Source organism: Populus alba, chromosome 16, assembly GCF_005239225.2.
Source record: "Populus alba chromosome 16, ASM523922v2, whole genome shotgun sequence".
Taxonomy (NCBI): domain Eukaryota; kingdom Viridiplantae; phylum Streptophyta; class Magnoliopsida; order Malpighiales; family Salicaceae; genus Populus; species Populus alba.
This window is the reverse complement of record NC_133299.1, coordinates 5,569,297-5,586,049: the sequence shown is the minus strand read 5'-3', so window position 1 is coordinate 5,586,049 and position 16,753 is coordinate 5,569,297. Positions and strand designations below refer to the sequence as shown.

Sequence of the window (16,753 nt, the reverse complement as noted above, 5' to 3'; positions counted from 1 at the left end):
TGATATCACAAAAATGAAATCTTTGGTTTTTGATCGCATGTTGAGTTTTTAATTATAATTTCAAATATTTTATCACATGCAGAGAAAAATAATAATACACATTTTTTTTTTACTATGATTGGTTTTTGATCAAGCCACAACAAAGCATGGCACAAAGCCTAGTTCCAAATTACATGGTAAAGAAAATTTAGACAAGTAATCAATTATAGACTGTATTCAATACAAAAATCCATTAAATACATCAGGTGGTAAATTATCTTCCCACAAAATTGAGGCTTAGATTTTATCCAAATCTCTTCTACAACCTCATGAGATCATCAGTCAAAGTGTATCAGACTCTTTCAAACTTTCCCTACCCCATCATATTACTAAATGAAACTAATTATGATAGGAACAAAGAAAATCACCAAAGCCAAGCTATTTACACACGGGGAAGGGGGGGAAAACTCTTTTCCAGTCTTTCATTTTGTGTTCTTTTTTTTCAAAAAATTAGTCATAGTGAGTCATGAAGCAGCATGATGAGGTTGGACCTGGCCATGTGACAAGGGAAATAACCGAGGCTTAGCAGGTAGTGACAATGGTTTAGAGTTGGTGGTGCTAGTGGTGGTTGTGGTGGATGGGTTGGTGGTGGTGGTGCCAGAAGAGGAAGTGGTAGTGGTGGCCACGCGCTCACATGAAGGACACATGGTGAGAGTGGTGGCAGGAAGCTGCATGTAGAAAGGTTGTTTTCAAAGCTCTTAATTCTTGCAGTTCCTATTTTGTAACCTCCTGTTCTCTTCTGTCAATGCCTCACAGCATCTCTTTAAATACTCACAATCTACTTCTGTCTGCTTCAATTTTGTCCTGTATATCATTCAAAACAAAACCTAAATCACAAATTCATTCTAAAAATATATTTTTCTAAAACAAAATCGTTTCTCAACATATAATACTGTCAAGGAAAAGCACCTTGCCCTTTGATTCTGAAACCACACTTCCACCTGGCGAGGACGAAGATTCAACTGCTTTGCTAAAGTTTGCTTTTGCTTCTGCATGATTATAAGAAAGAGAAACTTCATTCAGTGCTAAACTCTAATTAAACAAGTTCCACAAGATTAGTAAACCCATGGATTTAGTAAGAAATAAAATCAAGAAATCATTTGATATTCTTCAAGATATGATGACTTACAGGATTGAGGGTATTGTGCTCTTTGAAGCTCTCTTCAAGAAAAGCTGATTGTTCTTTACAGAGCCGTAGTTTCTTCCATGTCAAATCGTTCTCTTCATCAGCAATAGCTTCTGTCTGCTTCAATTTTGTCCTGTATATCATTCAAAACAAAACCTAAATCGCAAATTCATTCTAAAAATAACTTGATCTCTGGGATTCCAAGGATCTCTTGCTATGCCTGCCCTTATTTTTGAAGTAAGCAAAGAAACTCTAGAATGCATGATAATCAGTGGTCATCTCCAACTAGCACAGTTCAATCTATTGGTTCTCCTGTTAGAAATAGATTACAATGTTCTCCTTTACGTTAAATTGCTGTTAAACAGGCTAATATGTTTTGCATCTGCTATAATTGGGGTCTGATTTAATTCAAAACTGTTTAGAATCTAGTGTAAGCTATGTACCAAGGACTAGATCCTATTGTTCTTTGTCCTCTTGTAAATGAAATCAATTCATTTCGTTTTTCACATTTTGGAATAGAAGCTGCCTTTTATTTATTTATTTACTCCTATTTATTTTGGGTTTGATATCAGGACACAAAATAAAAAGGATGAAACTACCTTCCTCTTTTCATCCAAAACCAATGATCCACTGTGAAAGGATCAAGTTTCAACTGTCCAGCTAAAGCCAAACGCAGCTGCACAAGTTAAATGCACTTAATTAGAAAGAAACTGAAAAGAAAAATAAACATGTATGTTAGCAACAAGTAGTTATGAACATAACCATAAAGATCCATCTGTTTCTTTAAGGTTTTGAGATTTTCTTGATTGGATGTTTTCTTTTCTGAACCTCTTTGGGACTCAGTTAGCTTTTTTCTTACAGTGCTCGGGGTGAAGGGATTGTGTATTTTGAAGATCTCTTGGAGTGTATGAGATTGCTTCTTAGAAAGCCCGAGTCTCCTCCTGAGCAACTGGTTCTCTTTGTAATCACTTGTTTTTGCAGTGTCGACTTCCGAGTCTCTAATGCCCCTATCGCCATCATCTTTAGTAGTAATCCCAGAATCCACTTGAAGTGACGGTGAGAACAAACTAATCTCAGGCTGTTTTCCAAATCCATTGCTCGAACCTGTTTCGGAAAAGGACATTTAGTGTAAGGAAACACTATCGAGTCAGAACAAAGTGATAATGAATTGAACATAAACTAAATCATACCCCTGCTCATGTCTATCATTTCACCATGATCTGCCTTCTTTGCTCTTAGAACATCTTCTATCTGTTCTAATGTCTTTCCCAGAGAGTCCCCAGCTATCTTCTTGCTATCCTCAATTGCCACACTTTTAGTAAAGACATTCAAAGTTTTGTGCATAAGCAAATTCACTGTCTGCTGCTTCGTCTCGTCAGCCATCTCCTGTTCATATTCATATGGCACACCACATTTTGCAGATTTTGTCCACCTCTTTAATACGTATTTGTGGGGTATATCAAAGATATTTCTTGCATTCAGTACCTTCAAGGCGTGGAAACATAAAATGCCAAAAGATTCAAACTTCTTGCAACTGCAAGCAACTCTAGAGTCTAAGCAATTGAATTCCACAACGCTCTCCTTGTGGCCTTCCTCTGTCAGCTTGTATGTAGTAATTGTCTCATTACTGGCGGTTTCTTCTACTGTCACTGATAAACATTTCAGAAACTCTTCCTGAAATGTTTTGAACAATGTGCGTGTGTATATATCGGCTGCTTGTCTCTCAATTGCACTACTAGTTAAAATTGTCACCTGGGCAGTTCCATTGCAATGAAAATCTTCGTCTAGCTCTTCCAAGCGTCTTCTCTTCACCACTTCCAGATATTGTTGGGCGAACTCTAATAGACCCGTGTTCTCATTCTTAGGAATTTGGAAAACACTTTTGATGTTCTCACCATGTTGTAGACCTGCACAGAAGGTTTTCTTGATAAGCACACAAGCCCATCTTTCTCTTGACTTGTACAGACGACTAAGCCATGGGTTTTCAGAAAGATCAAATCGCTCCAGTAACGACTCCCACCTCGACTCAAATTCCTCCTCTGTTTGGCAATCAGAGATGCATTTGTTGAAGAGAATCTCAAAACCAGGTTGCATATACAATGCGGAAAGCTGCTTTAATGCATTTTGGCGGATATACCAGATACCAATTCGATGTTCTGCATCAGGCAACACCGCCTTTACTGCATCAACCATCAGCTCATTCTCGTCGGTAAAAATTGTTTTCGGTTGGTGCCTGTCCATAGCCTCCATAAAAGTCTCTAACAGCCAAACAAATGAGTCAGTGCTTTCATTCAGCAAGAAAGCACATCCAAATAGGACCTGCTGCCGATGATGATTCAGTCCCCAAAGAGGAGCACAGATGATGTTATGTTCCTCAATCCTAAAAGTTTTGTCCAGAATAAGAACATCACCAAAGTAGTCATAGTCTACCTTAAACCTGCCATCCCTCCAGAAGAAATTTGTTGTGAACCCGTTAGAGTCAAGTTGAACTGCATAGAAGAAGGATAGATCCTCCACTTGCAAACGCCTGAAATAATTTAATAAGCATTGAGCAGCTTCAGGTTGCAAACTATTTATTCTTTTATCAGGAACACAAACAGTGCAGCCCATATTGGACGACTGTACGCCCTTGTTCCCTACATCTTTGGCCATCTCACCTTCATTATCGGTGCAAATCATTAAAGGAGCCTCGGAGTTGGTTTTGGTGTGTGATCCTATCACACGCCTTCGACCTTCCAGGGGATGATTGTGCTCAAGAGAAACTTGGGAGATCACCCATTTCCCATTTTCCACCGTGCAATGGATCTTGGCATTGCAACCTGTTCGTGTCTCTTTCCTCTTATACTTGGTCATTGTTGAGAGTTCCTTCTTTTGTCGAAACCCTTCTCTTGAACAGAAAAAGTACCGTTTTCTAATAGCTTTGTTTGTCAACCGTTGCACCTTCCCTTTTCTTACGTTGAAACCAATTTCATCGGCATAGCTTTTGTAAAATTCATAAGCCTCCTTCTCGGAAGAGAAGACCATCCCAAGTTCTGGCACTTGAGAATTACTTGTCCATGTTTCTCCATTCGCTTCAGAAGCCCACGTAGACGGTATATCACTGTTATTTTCATTGCTATCTGATAGCGGCACATCATCCTCACTGCTCTCTGACGGCAATGATTGAATGTCAAAACTGATTGGGTTTTCGTTTGAATTATCCACCATCTGATTACACAAATAAAATAAATCAAAACCTCGATCATATGTTGGCAAACAGCCTGTGTAAATCTCAAACCACTAATGTCTCAATTGGCACACATGAAGGAAAAAAAGAAAGAAAGAATAAATGGCCTATATTTGCACTGCTCGGACCAAAATCCCTTCAGTTGGAGTTAACATAAGTCAAATCAAATTTTTTCAACTAAGAGAAAAGAAAGATACTTTTATATGATGAATTTAGTACTCAGATGTGAGGTCAAGTAGGATTTGCATCTAATATTTACAATACTAGCCGTAATTAACAACATCGATGTCATGTCAGGGAGAGATGCTTGTTACCTCATCTGGAAGTTCTTCAACGCCTTTCCTAATGACTTCAGCCCCCTCTTTCTCCCATTGATCTTTTTCTCCAGAAGAAGCAGACGAGGATAAACTCAGAGCTGCAGAAACAGCAGACAGAGCCTCTGATAGATCACTAGCACTATTTACTCCACTGCCAGCACCGCTGTTTGTGTCCATCCTCTGTCTCTTCTTCTTAGAGGACTTGTCAAAAACATGTCCCCATTCACTATCCAGCCTCGAAGTTGAAGGCCGCAAAGTATGCTGCGGGTCCTCTTGATTGCTTCTGAGTATTTGGTACCAGAAGTTAACATTTGAAGGTTGAGAGGGATCAGTAGGGCTGGTTGAAAGGTCAGGTCCAGAATTAAGATCAAGTGTTTCAGCCATCGATGAAAAGCGGTTGCAAAGCTCTCTAAAATCGGGTTCTATCAAAACCCTGCAGAAATTAGCTGTTTTTATAGTATAAATAATGTCAGAGCAGAAGCTACACAGAAGATAACACCAACGAAAAGGAAGGTGTACCAATATGAGACCAATTTGGTGGGGTTTTTTTTTTTTTTTTAAAAAAAAAAGGACATTCAGTGGTCTCGAGTGTACCTGATTTTAGAAGATGGTGATCTTGAAAGTGTCCATGCAAGGAAATACATTTTATAACTTGGAATATTTGAACCAGTTGTCGGATCAGGAAAGAAAAATTGGGGGAAGCCAACTCCACGTTAACGTTGACTTGCAAAAGTAGAATTAACACTTCGGTGACGTATTATTTGGAATTATGTTCCAAACAGTATTTTATAAGAAATTTTTTTATATTTTAAATTGTTTCAATATATTAATATTAAAAATAATTTTTTAAAAATAAAAAATATATTAAATAATTTTTTAAAAAAAATACTTGAATAATCAAGGTAATAAATAATCAAGTTATTTTCATTTGAAACTTGTTTTTTACAATTATGATAAATGTTTGCATAAAAAATGCTACTAATAAAAAAACATTTTTTATCCAAAAAAATAAATTAATAAAAATTGGGACTTTTACCTCTAGAAATAATTTTTTTCACTTCTTAAATTAAATTATTGATATTATTTTAAATATTCAATTTAATTATCTTATAATTTTATTTAAAACAAAACAACATTGTTAATAAAAAGATATTTTCTGTGAAGAAAATAAAAATATATAAATAAGTAATGGAAAATTCAACTTAAAATATATTTTCTCTTTAAAAATTTGAATATTTCAAATTCTTATAAATATTTATTTTAATCACTATAGAACTAAATAAAAATTATTTTTGAAAATTACCCTATTGTCATGCCCAGGGTAAATGAGTATACTGTTTTAGAACTGCTAAATTCTAACGGCAAGGGCAGCTCTAATTTGTTGCCTTGTAATTTTTGGTCCTCCATTAATGTACCTACCGAACACCAACCAGTCAGCGGAAGCAACTGTCTGCCACCTCAGATTGGGGTGTGTTGGGGAAGGAAATGTAAATCATATTTTTAAAAAAATTTAAATTTTATTTTATTTAAAATAATTTTTTTATATGTTTTCATATTATTTTAATGTATTAATATCAAAAATAATTTAAAAAAAATATATTTTTTAATATATTTTTAAATAAAAAATACTTTAAATTATTACCGCTGCTACAATTCTAAAGAGACCATTAAATCGAGATACCTTGAAAGTATATAAACAAGTGTTTGTTTTGCACTAATTATGCACATTTCCCATTGCTTGTTAACCCGATCAATTCTAATTATCACTTGTTAAGGTGTTTTTTTACTTGTTCAAAAAGAAAAACTAAAATTAAAGGGTGGTGTTCAACATGGAAAACACAATATATATATTAACAATGCACTGTATACTGGAGAAGAGCTTTTAATTTATTTTTTTTATCTTGCTCCCCAAACTTTTTTTTCATCGATTCAGTCCTTTAATTGCAAAATTGATAACCAATTGTTTTCTATTTGTTGATCAACGGTAAAATTGAAAAAAAAAAAAGAGGACCAAGATGGAAAATGAGCTGAAAATAGGTGTTGAGTTTGAAGTTAACATGAAAATTTCAATTTGATCCTCCATTTTCCAAAATTATAACTTTCATTCCCTTAATTTTTTTATCAAAATAAATTTTGATATAAAACCTCATTTTTATTAATTTTTAATCCTTAGTTTATGAAAGGAGAGAGAGAAAGCATCGCTGGATTTCAATGTAGAGAGAGAGAGCCATTGTTTTTATAAATTCTAACCACCAAAATGATTAACCCTGGTGTCCACGGGTTCTATTTGATTAAAGAAGTTTGATGGTAGATGTTTAAAACCTTAATATTGCCAAAAAAAAAAAATAGATCCAAGTCCAGAAAGAAAAATCTAACCCAACTTCATTTCGTGGTTTTGGACTCTTTTTTTTTGTTTCTTTGGTTGATAAACTAGTTTCTATATGTTCTAAGGGTGTTTATAAGGTGTTTTTTTTTTTTAAAAAAAAAAAAAGGTTCGAAAATGGGTTTTTAGGGCAAAACATTATTTGCTTCGATTCTTCGGGCATCGCATTTGTGGTCAAAATCTAAACAAACAAATGAAACTTTTCCTGCGATAGCAAATGGTGTCGCCTAAATTTTTTTTTCAAGAAAAATATGGGAGGATGACAAGTCCTCAACTCTTTAAAAAAGATTTTTAAAAATTATGCCGTACCTAGGCAACTGAGAGTTTTTTCTTAGAAGCTTAAAAGTGTTAGGCCACCAGGCCAACGTGCCTTGGATATTTTTTAAGCTTTTTTTGAAAAAAAAAAAACAATTTTGTTAATCAATATCTAGGCACAAAATAAATTTAAAAAAAAAATAATTATTAGACTCGAATCAATATATGATCTCGTTCGCAAGTTTGATAGGTTTAGCCACAACTTCAAAGATATAAACCTTGTAATGAATCGCGTAAAGTCCCAACCAAAAAACAATAAATTAAAAGAAAATTTTTTGTGAATTGTGATGGATGTTTCGAGAATATTAGTGTAAAACTTTAGATGAAATACAATATATATATATATATATATATATATATATATATATATATGATTGGAGATTTAACTGGAACAACCTATGAGATATTAAATGAGTGGTATTGTTGTAAACAAAAGTAGAAGTTTTCTTCCCCTTTTATAGCTAAGGCCAACAAGTTAGACTTGAAAATTTCATCAATTATTCTCCTTTTTTTTTCTCTTCACAAAAATCAATTTCCATAGAGGTTAATTAGTGAGGTTATCACCAAAATCAAATCCTAGTTAGTTAGTTTAGTGAGAGATTGGAAGTAGAGAAGATAGAGGAAAATTATTAATTAAAGAGGGAGAAGAAATTCTTGGGATTGATTGTAATGCATTAAATTGGGTCAATTGATTACGGTAAGATATTTTTTTCAATTGAATTTATATTTTTACATGTTTTATGAGGGAATTGATAAATTCCCAATTCTAATAATTTTAGATTTTTTGCTATATTTTATGAGAAGTTTTGTTTAAGATGATTTTTGATTGTATAAATGTGAAATAATATATTATTATTAAATTAAAGAAAAATTTGAAACAAATTGTTGATATTGAAACTCGATTAGTGGCCACCCATATATAAGAATTTGAAGGGTTTATGGAACTTGATTTACTTGTGTGAGTTGTTATAATTGGTATGTTTGAATGTATTTTGAAGAAAATTGAAAATCAATGATGGTAATGATAATGCTAAAGTGGCTGACCATGATGAGAATTTTAGGAGGATTAAGATTTTGATCAAAATGTGTAGATTTTGATGTTTTAAATGTTTTTATAGATACTTAAGTTAGTTTTTTTTTTTTTAATATGTGATATGATCTCTAGAGGTGGATTAATTGTTATTAAAATTCAGAATGACGAAAGTATGGAATATTGATGGAATTGTGTTGATTTTGGTATTTAATGATGCTTGGAGTGCGGTAAACATGTTGCAAATATGGTAATTCGGTATTGTTATGAGTTGATTATTATTGTTATGTTTTGTAGAAGTGAAAGTGTGGAAAAACGGGTTGTTATTATAGTTTGAATTTGAAAAAATTAGAGGTGTTATAATACCCTAAAAGATGAAAATTTAGGGTTGTTCTGACATCTCTAGCATGGAGAAAATGAGAGCTATTGGGCCCTAGATTTGTTCTATAAAAGTCACCAGTTTAAGTCTTACAAACCTCAGGGCCGCTAAAAACTTACATGGTCGTTAACTTAAAGGCTCATGAAATTAATTATAAACTGACCTCAATATCCATGTTAATTAAAAGAAAAAGAGAAAATGAGGGCTATTACATTAGTATGAAAGTACATGAAAATTGGTTGCTAGGACAACCGTAAATGCAAATAATTATGGATTGATTTTTTTTTAAAATAATAATTATGGATTGATTTTGTGTATAATTAAAATGTTTGAAATGGACTAAATTTGTACAATTGCGTTTGGAAGCACTTGGGTTAAATTAAATCTATATGAATGTGTATATGTTTTTGACAAAACAAAAATATTGATTTGTTTTCATTAGAATTGTAAGAGGAAAATCTAATGTGGGGCCCGGCTTATCAAAAACACATATAACAGGAGTTCTAGGTAAGGCCACTCATTGCCTCTTTCCTCTTTGATTATTTAAAATGTTCTTGTAATATTTGATTACAAATAAATTTATGCATTTTATGTACAATTGAATTCATTAAAGTTATGCCTTTAGAAGGGGAAATTAAATTCATTTAAGTTATATATTCCAGGTAGAAAAGCAACGCAGAAGATAACACCAAAGAAAAGGGAGGTGGACCAATATGAGACCAATTTGGTGGTCTTTTTTTTTAAGAAAAAAAAATGAACATTCAGTGGTCGCGAGTGGACCTGATTTTAGAAGATGGTGGTCTTGAAAGTGTCCATACAAGGAAATACATTTTATAACTTGGAATATTTGGACCGGTAAATGCTGATGTTGTCGGATCAGGAAAGAAAATTTGGGGAAGCCAACTCCACGTTAATGTTGACTTGCAAAAGTAGAATTAACACTTTTAACACTTCGGTGACGGTATTATTTGGAATTATATTCCAAACAGTACTTTATAAGAAATTTTATATATATATATATATATTTTAAATTGTTTTAATATATCGACATTAAAAATTAATTTTTACAAAATATATTTTAAAAAACAATATTAATAAAGGCTTAGCCACTAAACTGTTTAAATTGTGGAAACTCTTGATTCAATGGTCCATGTGAGGAGGTACAGGGTGCTCGAAGCTTTGCTCCAACATAAGCAAGATGGAGTTTGGTAATCCAGTCCTTCCGGCACTAAAAGCCCGTAACCCTCGCCCGCATCCTTCCTCCTACTACTCCAACATATTATCCAGCTCCTAGGATGCTTGAAACCACTCCCTTTTCACGCATTTTAGCAAGCATTTCGAGTGCAAAAGCTTTAATTGACGTTCCCTTTTATTGCTCACTCTTAAATTTGAAATAAAATGCAACATGGGCATAGCATGGTTCCTTCTACAAAGGATGTTCGCCACAAATGTAGCCAAGTAGGCCTGGTTTGGAGAATTGGAGTTAGCCTGATTCATGCTGCGAGCCCAGGAAGCCGATAACATCAGTAAAGTAAATACGTTCTTGACATTTAAAGCGAGATGGACTAGGCTTCTCTACCCTTACTGATGTTTTGTATGCTGCAATGTTGGGTTGGTCTGGGCAGCAGCTCAGAGTTTTTAAATTCCCACACGGTTTTTGCAGAACAGCCCATATTATTTGGAGTTCAATACAGTGTTCTTAACAACAGTTTGCTTTTTGAGGCTTGTTGTCGGAGACACAGATAAACTTCAATTAACTATATACTCCATAAGGTTGTCTTTCTTCTTCAGATTATGTGGGCTTGATGAGGGAATTGTATTTATAAAATATATGATTGGCAATGGACGCATATAATTATAATTATGATAAAACTTATGATGACATTATTTTTTATTTTCATTTGAAACTTGTTTTTTACAATTATGATAAGTTCTTGCATAAAAAAAATGCTGCTAATAAAAAAATTTGTTTTGATCCAAAAAAATAAATTAATAAAAAAATGGGACTTTTACCTCTAGAAATAATCTTTTCACTTCTTTAATTTAAATTATTGATATTATTTTAAATATGCAATTTAATTATCTTATAATTCTATTAAAAAAAAAAATTGTTAATAAAAAACTGGTATTTTTCTGTCAAGAAAATAAAAATATATAAATTAGTAATGGAAATTCAACTCAATAATATATTTTCTCTTTTAAAATTTGAATATTTCAAATTCTTATAAATATTTATTTTAATCAGTATATAATTAAATAAAAATTAATTTTGAAAATTACCACATTACATGGCCAGGGTAAATGAGTATACTGTTTCTAGTTCCAAATTAACTTTTGGTCCCCGTTTTACAACTGCTAAATTCTAACGGCAAGGGCAGCTCTAATTTGTTGCCTTGTAATTTTCGTCCTCCATTAGTTACCTACCGAGCACCAACCAGTCAGCGGAAGCCACTGCCTGTCACCTCAGATCGCCCTTGTGAGTATATAAGCAAGTGTTTGTTTTTTGCTGCACTGAATATGCACCTTTTCCATTACTTGTTAAGGCATTTTTTTCCTTATTAAAAAAAAAAAAAAAACTAAAATTAAAGGGTGGTGCCAAACAGTGTAAAACACAGTGCATGCATATATTCACAATGCATTGTAAACTGGAGAAGTGTTTTTTCTTTAATTTTTTAATCTTGATCCCTAAACTTTTTTTTCATCGATTAAGTCCTTCAACTGCAAAATTGATAGCCAATTACTTTCCATTTGTTGATCAACGGTAAAATTGAAAAATAAAAGGATTAAGATGGAAAATACGCTGAAAATAGGTGTTGAGCTTGAAGTTGGCATGAAAATTTCAACTTTTGATCCTCCATTTTCCAGTAATCAATTATACACATTTCAACTTATATATGGCTAACGCAGCCAATTATTTTTTGTCAAAGCAAAATGAAACCACCAAGCAACAAGTGTGTTTCTTAGCTTGGTCAGTGTTTTTGAATATTCAGACATTCTTTGGTTCAATTTCACGAGTCTGGACTCTGGAGAAGATAAATAAAAGGAGTAATTTGTTGACATCAACTCCTTAAGAGAACAAGGACTTTCAAGAAATTGTTTGTGACTTTTAAGGATTAGCTGAAAAATAACTCTTCAAAACATAGGATTAGCTGAAAAAACATTTTAGTAGAGCTTCATGAGAAGCTAATTAAAACATCAACCAACATTTAGAAGGGATGATGGTTGTCAAGACCATATTTTCTATACTAAAAAAACCTAAGATGCATCTCTTCTCCTTCAATATTTATATGAACACTAAAAAGATATGACTTTTCTTTCTCTTATCTTTCTCTTCTTTTTTTGTTATTTTACTTAGATTTTATCATTCAATGGTTTTGAATTTTTTAATATATTTTTTATTTTTTTATAAGAATATTATAGTCTCAAACAAATATCTTGATATTTAGTTTGTACTCTTACAAGTATCTAATATTATTATCGTATAATTAAATAAAAAAGAGTTTTGAAAATACAAAAGTCTTGAATCCAATTAAGTCTATAACTTGAATCACTAATTTAATACGTTAAGCTGCATGGTCTAAATCGATCTAATATATCAATGTATCATATTAAAAAAAAAAAGCTATTTTGATATTTTTAAAAGTTAAACCATATTTTTTACTAGTTATTTAGATAATCTTTTAAGTCATTTAAATTATATTGAAATGATTTTTATATAATTTAATTTTAAATTTAAGATAGGTTAAGATTTGAGTTTGAATGTTTAAAGGTTAAATAATTAAACTAGATCTAATATATCAAAATAATATAAAACACAAAAAAAAAAAAATTGAAACTAAAAAAACAGTAACCAAAAAACATTTATTCCAGGCACAACATACCCTGTAAACTAGTGCTCTTTACATAATTTAAATTTCAGAATAAACCACGATTAAATTGAATAGTTTGTTTTTACTAAATGGGAGAAGCATGCGTAATTTGTAAATTTTTTTTAAAAAAATCAACGAAATACAGACGATTTCGTTTCTTTGAACAAGGCAATGGCTTGCCCCAACTAACACGATCATTCACAGTGAGCGAAGTCATCATGCATCAGCGAATGAAATGATTTGAAGGCATGACATTCAAGCATCCTTAGCGTGGCAAACATAAATTTGGTCATTATCCTCAGACTGTTGCTTGCCAACTACCTCAATAATTTCTGATGTTTTCAAATTTCTTTGCAAACACCGTGTGAAGGAGGCCTCCATTTCAAACTAATCGAGCCCGGTTGGGGCTATGTTTAAATCTGTATTTTAGTAAATTTTTTAAAAAAAAATTTATTATTAAAATTAAATATGATATGTGTTTTTTAGATTATTTTGATATACTAATATTAAAAATAATTTTTAAAAATTATAAAAAAACATCATTAATATATATTTTAACACAAAAATTTATTTAAAAAAATTCACTATAACACACTCCAAAAATTCACTACATTCCAACCATGGAGCACTGCAGAACAAGTAAAAGAGAATGAGAAGTAATAAATAATCCTCCAAACTGTATTCAATACAAAAATCCATTAAATACATCAGGTGGTAAATTATCTTTTCCCACAAAATTGAGGCTTAGATTTTATCCAAATCTCTTCTACAACCTCATGAGATCATCAGTCAAAGTGTATCAGCCACGCTTTCAAACTTTCCCTACGCCATATTACTAAATGAAACTAATTATGATAGGAACGAAGAAAATCACCAAAGCCAAGCTATTTACACACGGGGAAGGGGGGGGGGGAACTCTTTTCCAGTCTTTCATTTTGTGTTCTTTTTTTTCAAAAAATTAGTCATAGTGAGTCATGAAGCAGCATGGTGAGGTTGGACCTGGCCATGTGACATGGGAAATAACCGAGGCTTAGCAGGTAGTGACAATGGTTTAGAGTTGGTGGTGCTAGTGGTGGTGGATGGGTTGGTGGTGGTGGTGGTGGTGGTGCCAGATGAGGAAGTGGTGGTGGTGGCCACGCGCTCACATGAAGGGCACATGGTGAGAGTGGTGGCAGGAAGCTGCATGTAGAAAGGTTGGGAAGTTTTCAAAGCTCTTAATTCTTGCAGTTCCTTTTGTAACCTCCTGTTCTCTTCTGTCAATGTCTCACAGCATCTCTTTAAATACTCACAATCTACTTCTGTCTGCTTCAATTTTGTCCTGTATATCATTCAAAACAAAACCTCAATCACAAATTCATTCTAAAAATATATTTTTCTCAAACAAAATCGTTTCTCAACAGATAATACTGTCAAAGAAAAGCACCTTGCCCTTCGATTCTGAAACCACACTTCCACCTGGCGAGGACGAAGATTCAACTGCTTTGCTAAAGCTAGCTTTTGCTTCTGCATGATTATAAGAAAGAGAAACTTCATTCAGTGCTAAACTCTAATTAAACAAGTTCCACAAGTAGTAAACCCATGAGATTTTTGTAATTTAGTTAGAAATAAAATCAAGAAATCATTTGATATTCTTCAAGATATGATGACTTACAGGATTGAGGGTATTGTGCTCTTTGAAGCTCTCTTCAAGAAAAGCTGATTGTTCTTTAGAGAGCCTTAGTTTCTTCCTTGTCAAACCGTTCTCTTCATCATCACTTGCTCTTGAACTTGCTCTCTCAGCATCAATAGCCTCTAAATCTCTCTTACGGTCTCTCCCACTTCTAATCCCAAAATCCATTTGAAAGGACGACGCTGCACTATTTGGCGACGAAATCGCCGCTCCTTCATCAGCATCATCCATGGACAACCTGTTCACGTCAAACCCTCTCCCTGGTGCATCGGTTGAACCAGGTTCAGACACCACTGCAAAAATTCAAAAACAAGCCAAGAATCAACAAGTGATTAAAAAAAAAAAACATAACCCAAATCTTAAAAACTGTTACAGAGCTGATAAAAAAATATTTTAGTCCAAAGTGACGTTACAGTTATCTGTCAGCCATGGAAAGTGAATCCTGGAAGGAGCCTGATGTCCACGAGGAACAGGAGAGAAAGGCAAAAGATCAAGTTGAAGTGGTGGATCTGATGATACCCTTCTTTCATCGTCTTGATAGTTACTTTCATGGCTACCTAGTTTGTCTTGTGATCTTGTTGTTGCAGGAAAACCACTCCCCAAGGCCATGCAAAACCCAAGATCTTTGCTTGATAACTTTGGGTTTTTGTCAAGAAACTTGAAAGGCTTTGATGTATCACCTAGACTCAAGGCCAGCTCCATATTTTGGAACACTAAAGATGAGCTTTCAACGGGTTTTGAAGAGAGAAAAAAAACCCCTATGTATTATTGTGTTTCTGAAATGAAAACAAACACACAGAATTACAGATCTCCTTCTCCAGACCGTGTGCCTTTATATTTATTTTCCCTGCGGGTGTAAGGATTGACCGACAAATCCAGGTTGACAAACACACGTGAATCTATAAAAAAAACAACGGTCCATACACGAGACACAAATACATACATATATATATATATATATATATATATATATATATATATATATATATATATATATATATATATATATATATAGAGAGAGAGAGAGAGAGAGAGAGAGAGATTTCTAAAAATAAAAAATAGAAAATAGAAAGCTTAACCATATGGTTGATTATTTTAAGGAGGAATGGAATGGAAAAATGAAGTATATTTGACTTTATTGAGAAACAATGATAAATGATTGATAGTATTTAATTTGATATATAAATCGTTGGCATTTGAAAAGAAAATGTAGTGGGGCAATTTTTATGAGGCACAAGGCAACCTAACTCTTAACTTTCCCTGTTTTCTTCTTCTGTGCACAAGTACGCACATCTACATGCTACACATCATACTTATTTATTTAATAAGTCTGAGATGGAGATAATCTTGATCAAGCTTAGCTCAAGTGGTATGGCCACCTCTTTCCCTTCTTCTCTTTCCTTTTTCGTTGCAAATAATAATTATTGTTTAGGACATGAGATATTGATGATGTTAGGAAACACTGTAGAGACTTCAAAAGGTAAGTATTACATTTAAATAATTCGATTATTACCTCCTAATCTTTCAAATTATTGTGCTCTCGCCGATAAAGGGCCACGACACCCACAATAATACGAGGAAATAATTCAAGGAGTAATCCAAGGGCTGTGATCATGCAGCCATGTTGAACTGTTGCATTATTGTTATTATTATCATCATGAACATCATCATTATCATCACAATATGATTACGTGTTGTTACCAAACACAATTATAGAAAAGAAAGCACTGTTGTTTCGTTTGTTTTCAAATGATAATAACCCATCAATGAGTGAGTTTCTCGTCACTTTTGCAGTTTCCAAGTTACTAAGAACACTACCTACCAGTAATTTTTCTTTAGGTTAGGGTAACTGAGATGAGATGACTTGAGGGTGAGGCTACAGCCTGCTAACTCACCAACCAGAACAGTGCATCTATTACCAACACTTGTCAGCTAACAATTGGGCAAGAAAACCCAAAAAGAAAAGAAATTAAACCCTCTTTTTAGATAAGTATTAGCGTGATGTAGGAGCTGAGAGGGACACACATCGGGAAGATATCGTCAGATTAGCACGAGATTTGACCATAAACTGCCCCTTCTTTTCACACCCTCAAGCAGACAAAGAGACCCCAATCTTTTACTTCTCCAAGAAAAGTTTGAGTTCATAATTTTAAAAGGGCCAATGTTCTTTTGTGTCTTTCAAGTGGCTAAACCAGGCATTAGATTATTCGTGTGATAAAAAGGGCCAGGCCACCTAAGATATATATACATATATATATATATATATAGGCATCCAATGAGTCAGTCCATCACAGTACTGTCGCCTCTCCGATGGGTTTTGATTTTTCTTGAGAAATAAATATACGGGGAAGAAGCAGGGAAGAGGATTGGGGGTGGTCCCCTGCGCGTGGGTTGGCTTTT

General features: G+C 33.4%; 2 protein-coding genes across 4 annotated transcripts; both read right to left on the bottom strand.

The window, feature by feature from the left end:
• Positions 1–186: 186 nt before the first annotated feature.
• LOC118049598 (protein FAR1-RELATED SEQUENCE 5-like) lies at positions 187–5,250 on the bottom strand. 3 transcript variants are annotated; one of them, XM_073405106.1, is made up of 7 exons: positions 4,706–5,247; positions 2,356–4,372; positions 2,025–2,269; positions 1,765–1,841; positions 1,169–1,298; positions 949–1,028; positions 187–843 (listed from the first exon to the last, which is right to left on the bottom strand). In XM_073405106.1, the coding sequence occupies exons 1-7, from the start codon at positions 5,090–5,092 to the stop codon at positions 738–740; spliced, it is 3,042 nt and encodes a 1,013-aa protein (XP_073261207.1). In that variant the 5' UTR covers positions 5,093–5,247; the 3' UTR covers positions 187–737. The 3 variants fall into 3 exon arrangements, with proteins under 3 accessions (XP_073261207.1, XP_073261208.1, XP_073261209.1); XM_073405107.1 differs by lacking the exons at positions 187–843; positions 949–1,028 and having other exon boundaries at positions 1,928–2,269; positions 4,706–5,250; XM_073405108.1 differs by lacking the exons at positions 187–843; positions 949–1,028; positions 1,169–1,298 and having other exon boundaries at positions 1,764–1,841; positions 1,928–2,269; positions 4,706–5,250.
• An 8,091-nt stretch (positions 5,251–13,341) lies between these two features.
• Positions 13,342–15,265, bottom strand: LOC118049608 (homeobox-leucine zipper protein HAT14). The gene is made up of 4 exons (XM_035059650.2): positions 14,767–15,265; positions 14,336–14,646; positions 14,108–14,187; positions 13,342–14,002 (listed from the first exon to the last, which is right to left on the bottom strand). Exons 1-4 carry the CDS (start codon positions 15,053–15,055, stop codon positions 13,657–13,659), a joined length of 1,026 nt encoding a protein of 341 aa, XP_034915541.1. The 5' UTR covers positions 15,056–15,265; the 3' UTR covers positions 13,342–13,656.
• Between the last annotated feature and the right edge of the window lie 1,488 nt (positions 15,266–16,753).

What these genes read in the sequence shown, in the direction of transcription:
- LOC118049598 (XM_073405106.1), bottom strand. Translation starts at nt 5,092, where the DNA reads ATGGCTGAAACACTTGATCTTAATTCTGGACCTGACCTTTCAACCAGC. An exon ending in TTTTGGATGAAAAGAGGAAG is followed by an intron (nt 1,299 to 1,764) that starts GTAGTTTCATCC and finishes AATGATATACAG; the next exon opens with GACAAAATTGAAGCAGACAG. An exon ending in AGCACAATACCCTCAATCCT is followed by an intron (nt 1,029 to 1,168) that starts GTAAGTCATCAT and finishes ATAATCATGCAG; the next exon opens with AAGCAAAAGCAAACTTTAGC.
- LOC118049608 (XM_035059650.2), bottom strand. Translation starts at nt 15,055, where the DNA reads ATGGAGCTGGCCTTGAGTCTAGGTGATACATCAAAGCCTTTCAAGTTT. An exon ending in TCCATGGCTGACAGATAACT is followed by an intron (nt 14,647 to 14,766) that starts GTAACGTCACTT and finishes GAATTTTTGCAG; the next exon opens with TGGTGTCTGAACCTGGTTCA. An exon ending in AGCACAATACCCTCAATCCT is followed by an intron (nt 14,188 to 14,335) that starts GTAAGTCATCAT and finishes ATAATCATGCAG; the next exon opens with AAGCAAAAGCTAGCTTTAGC.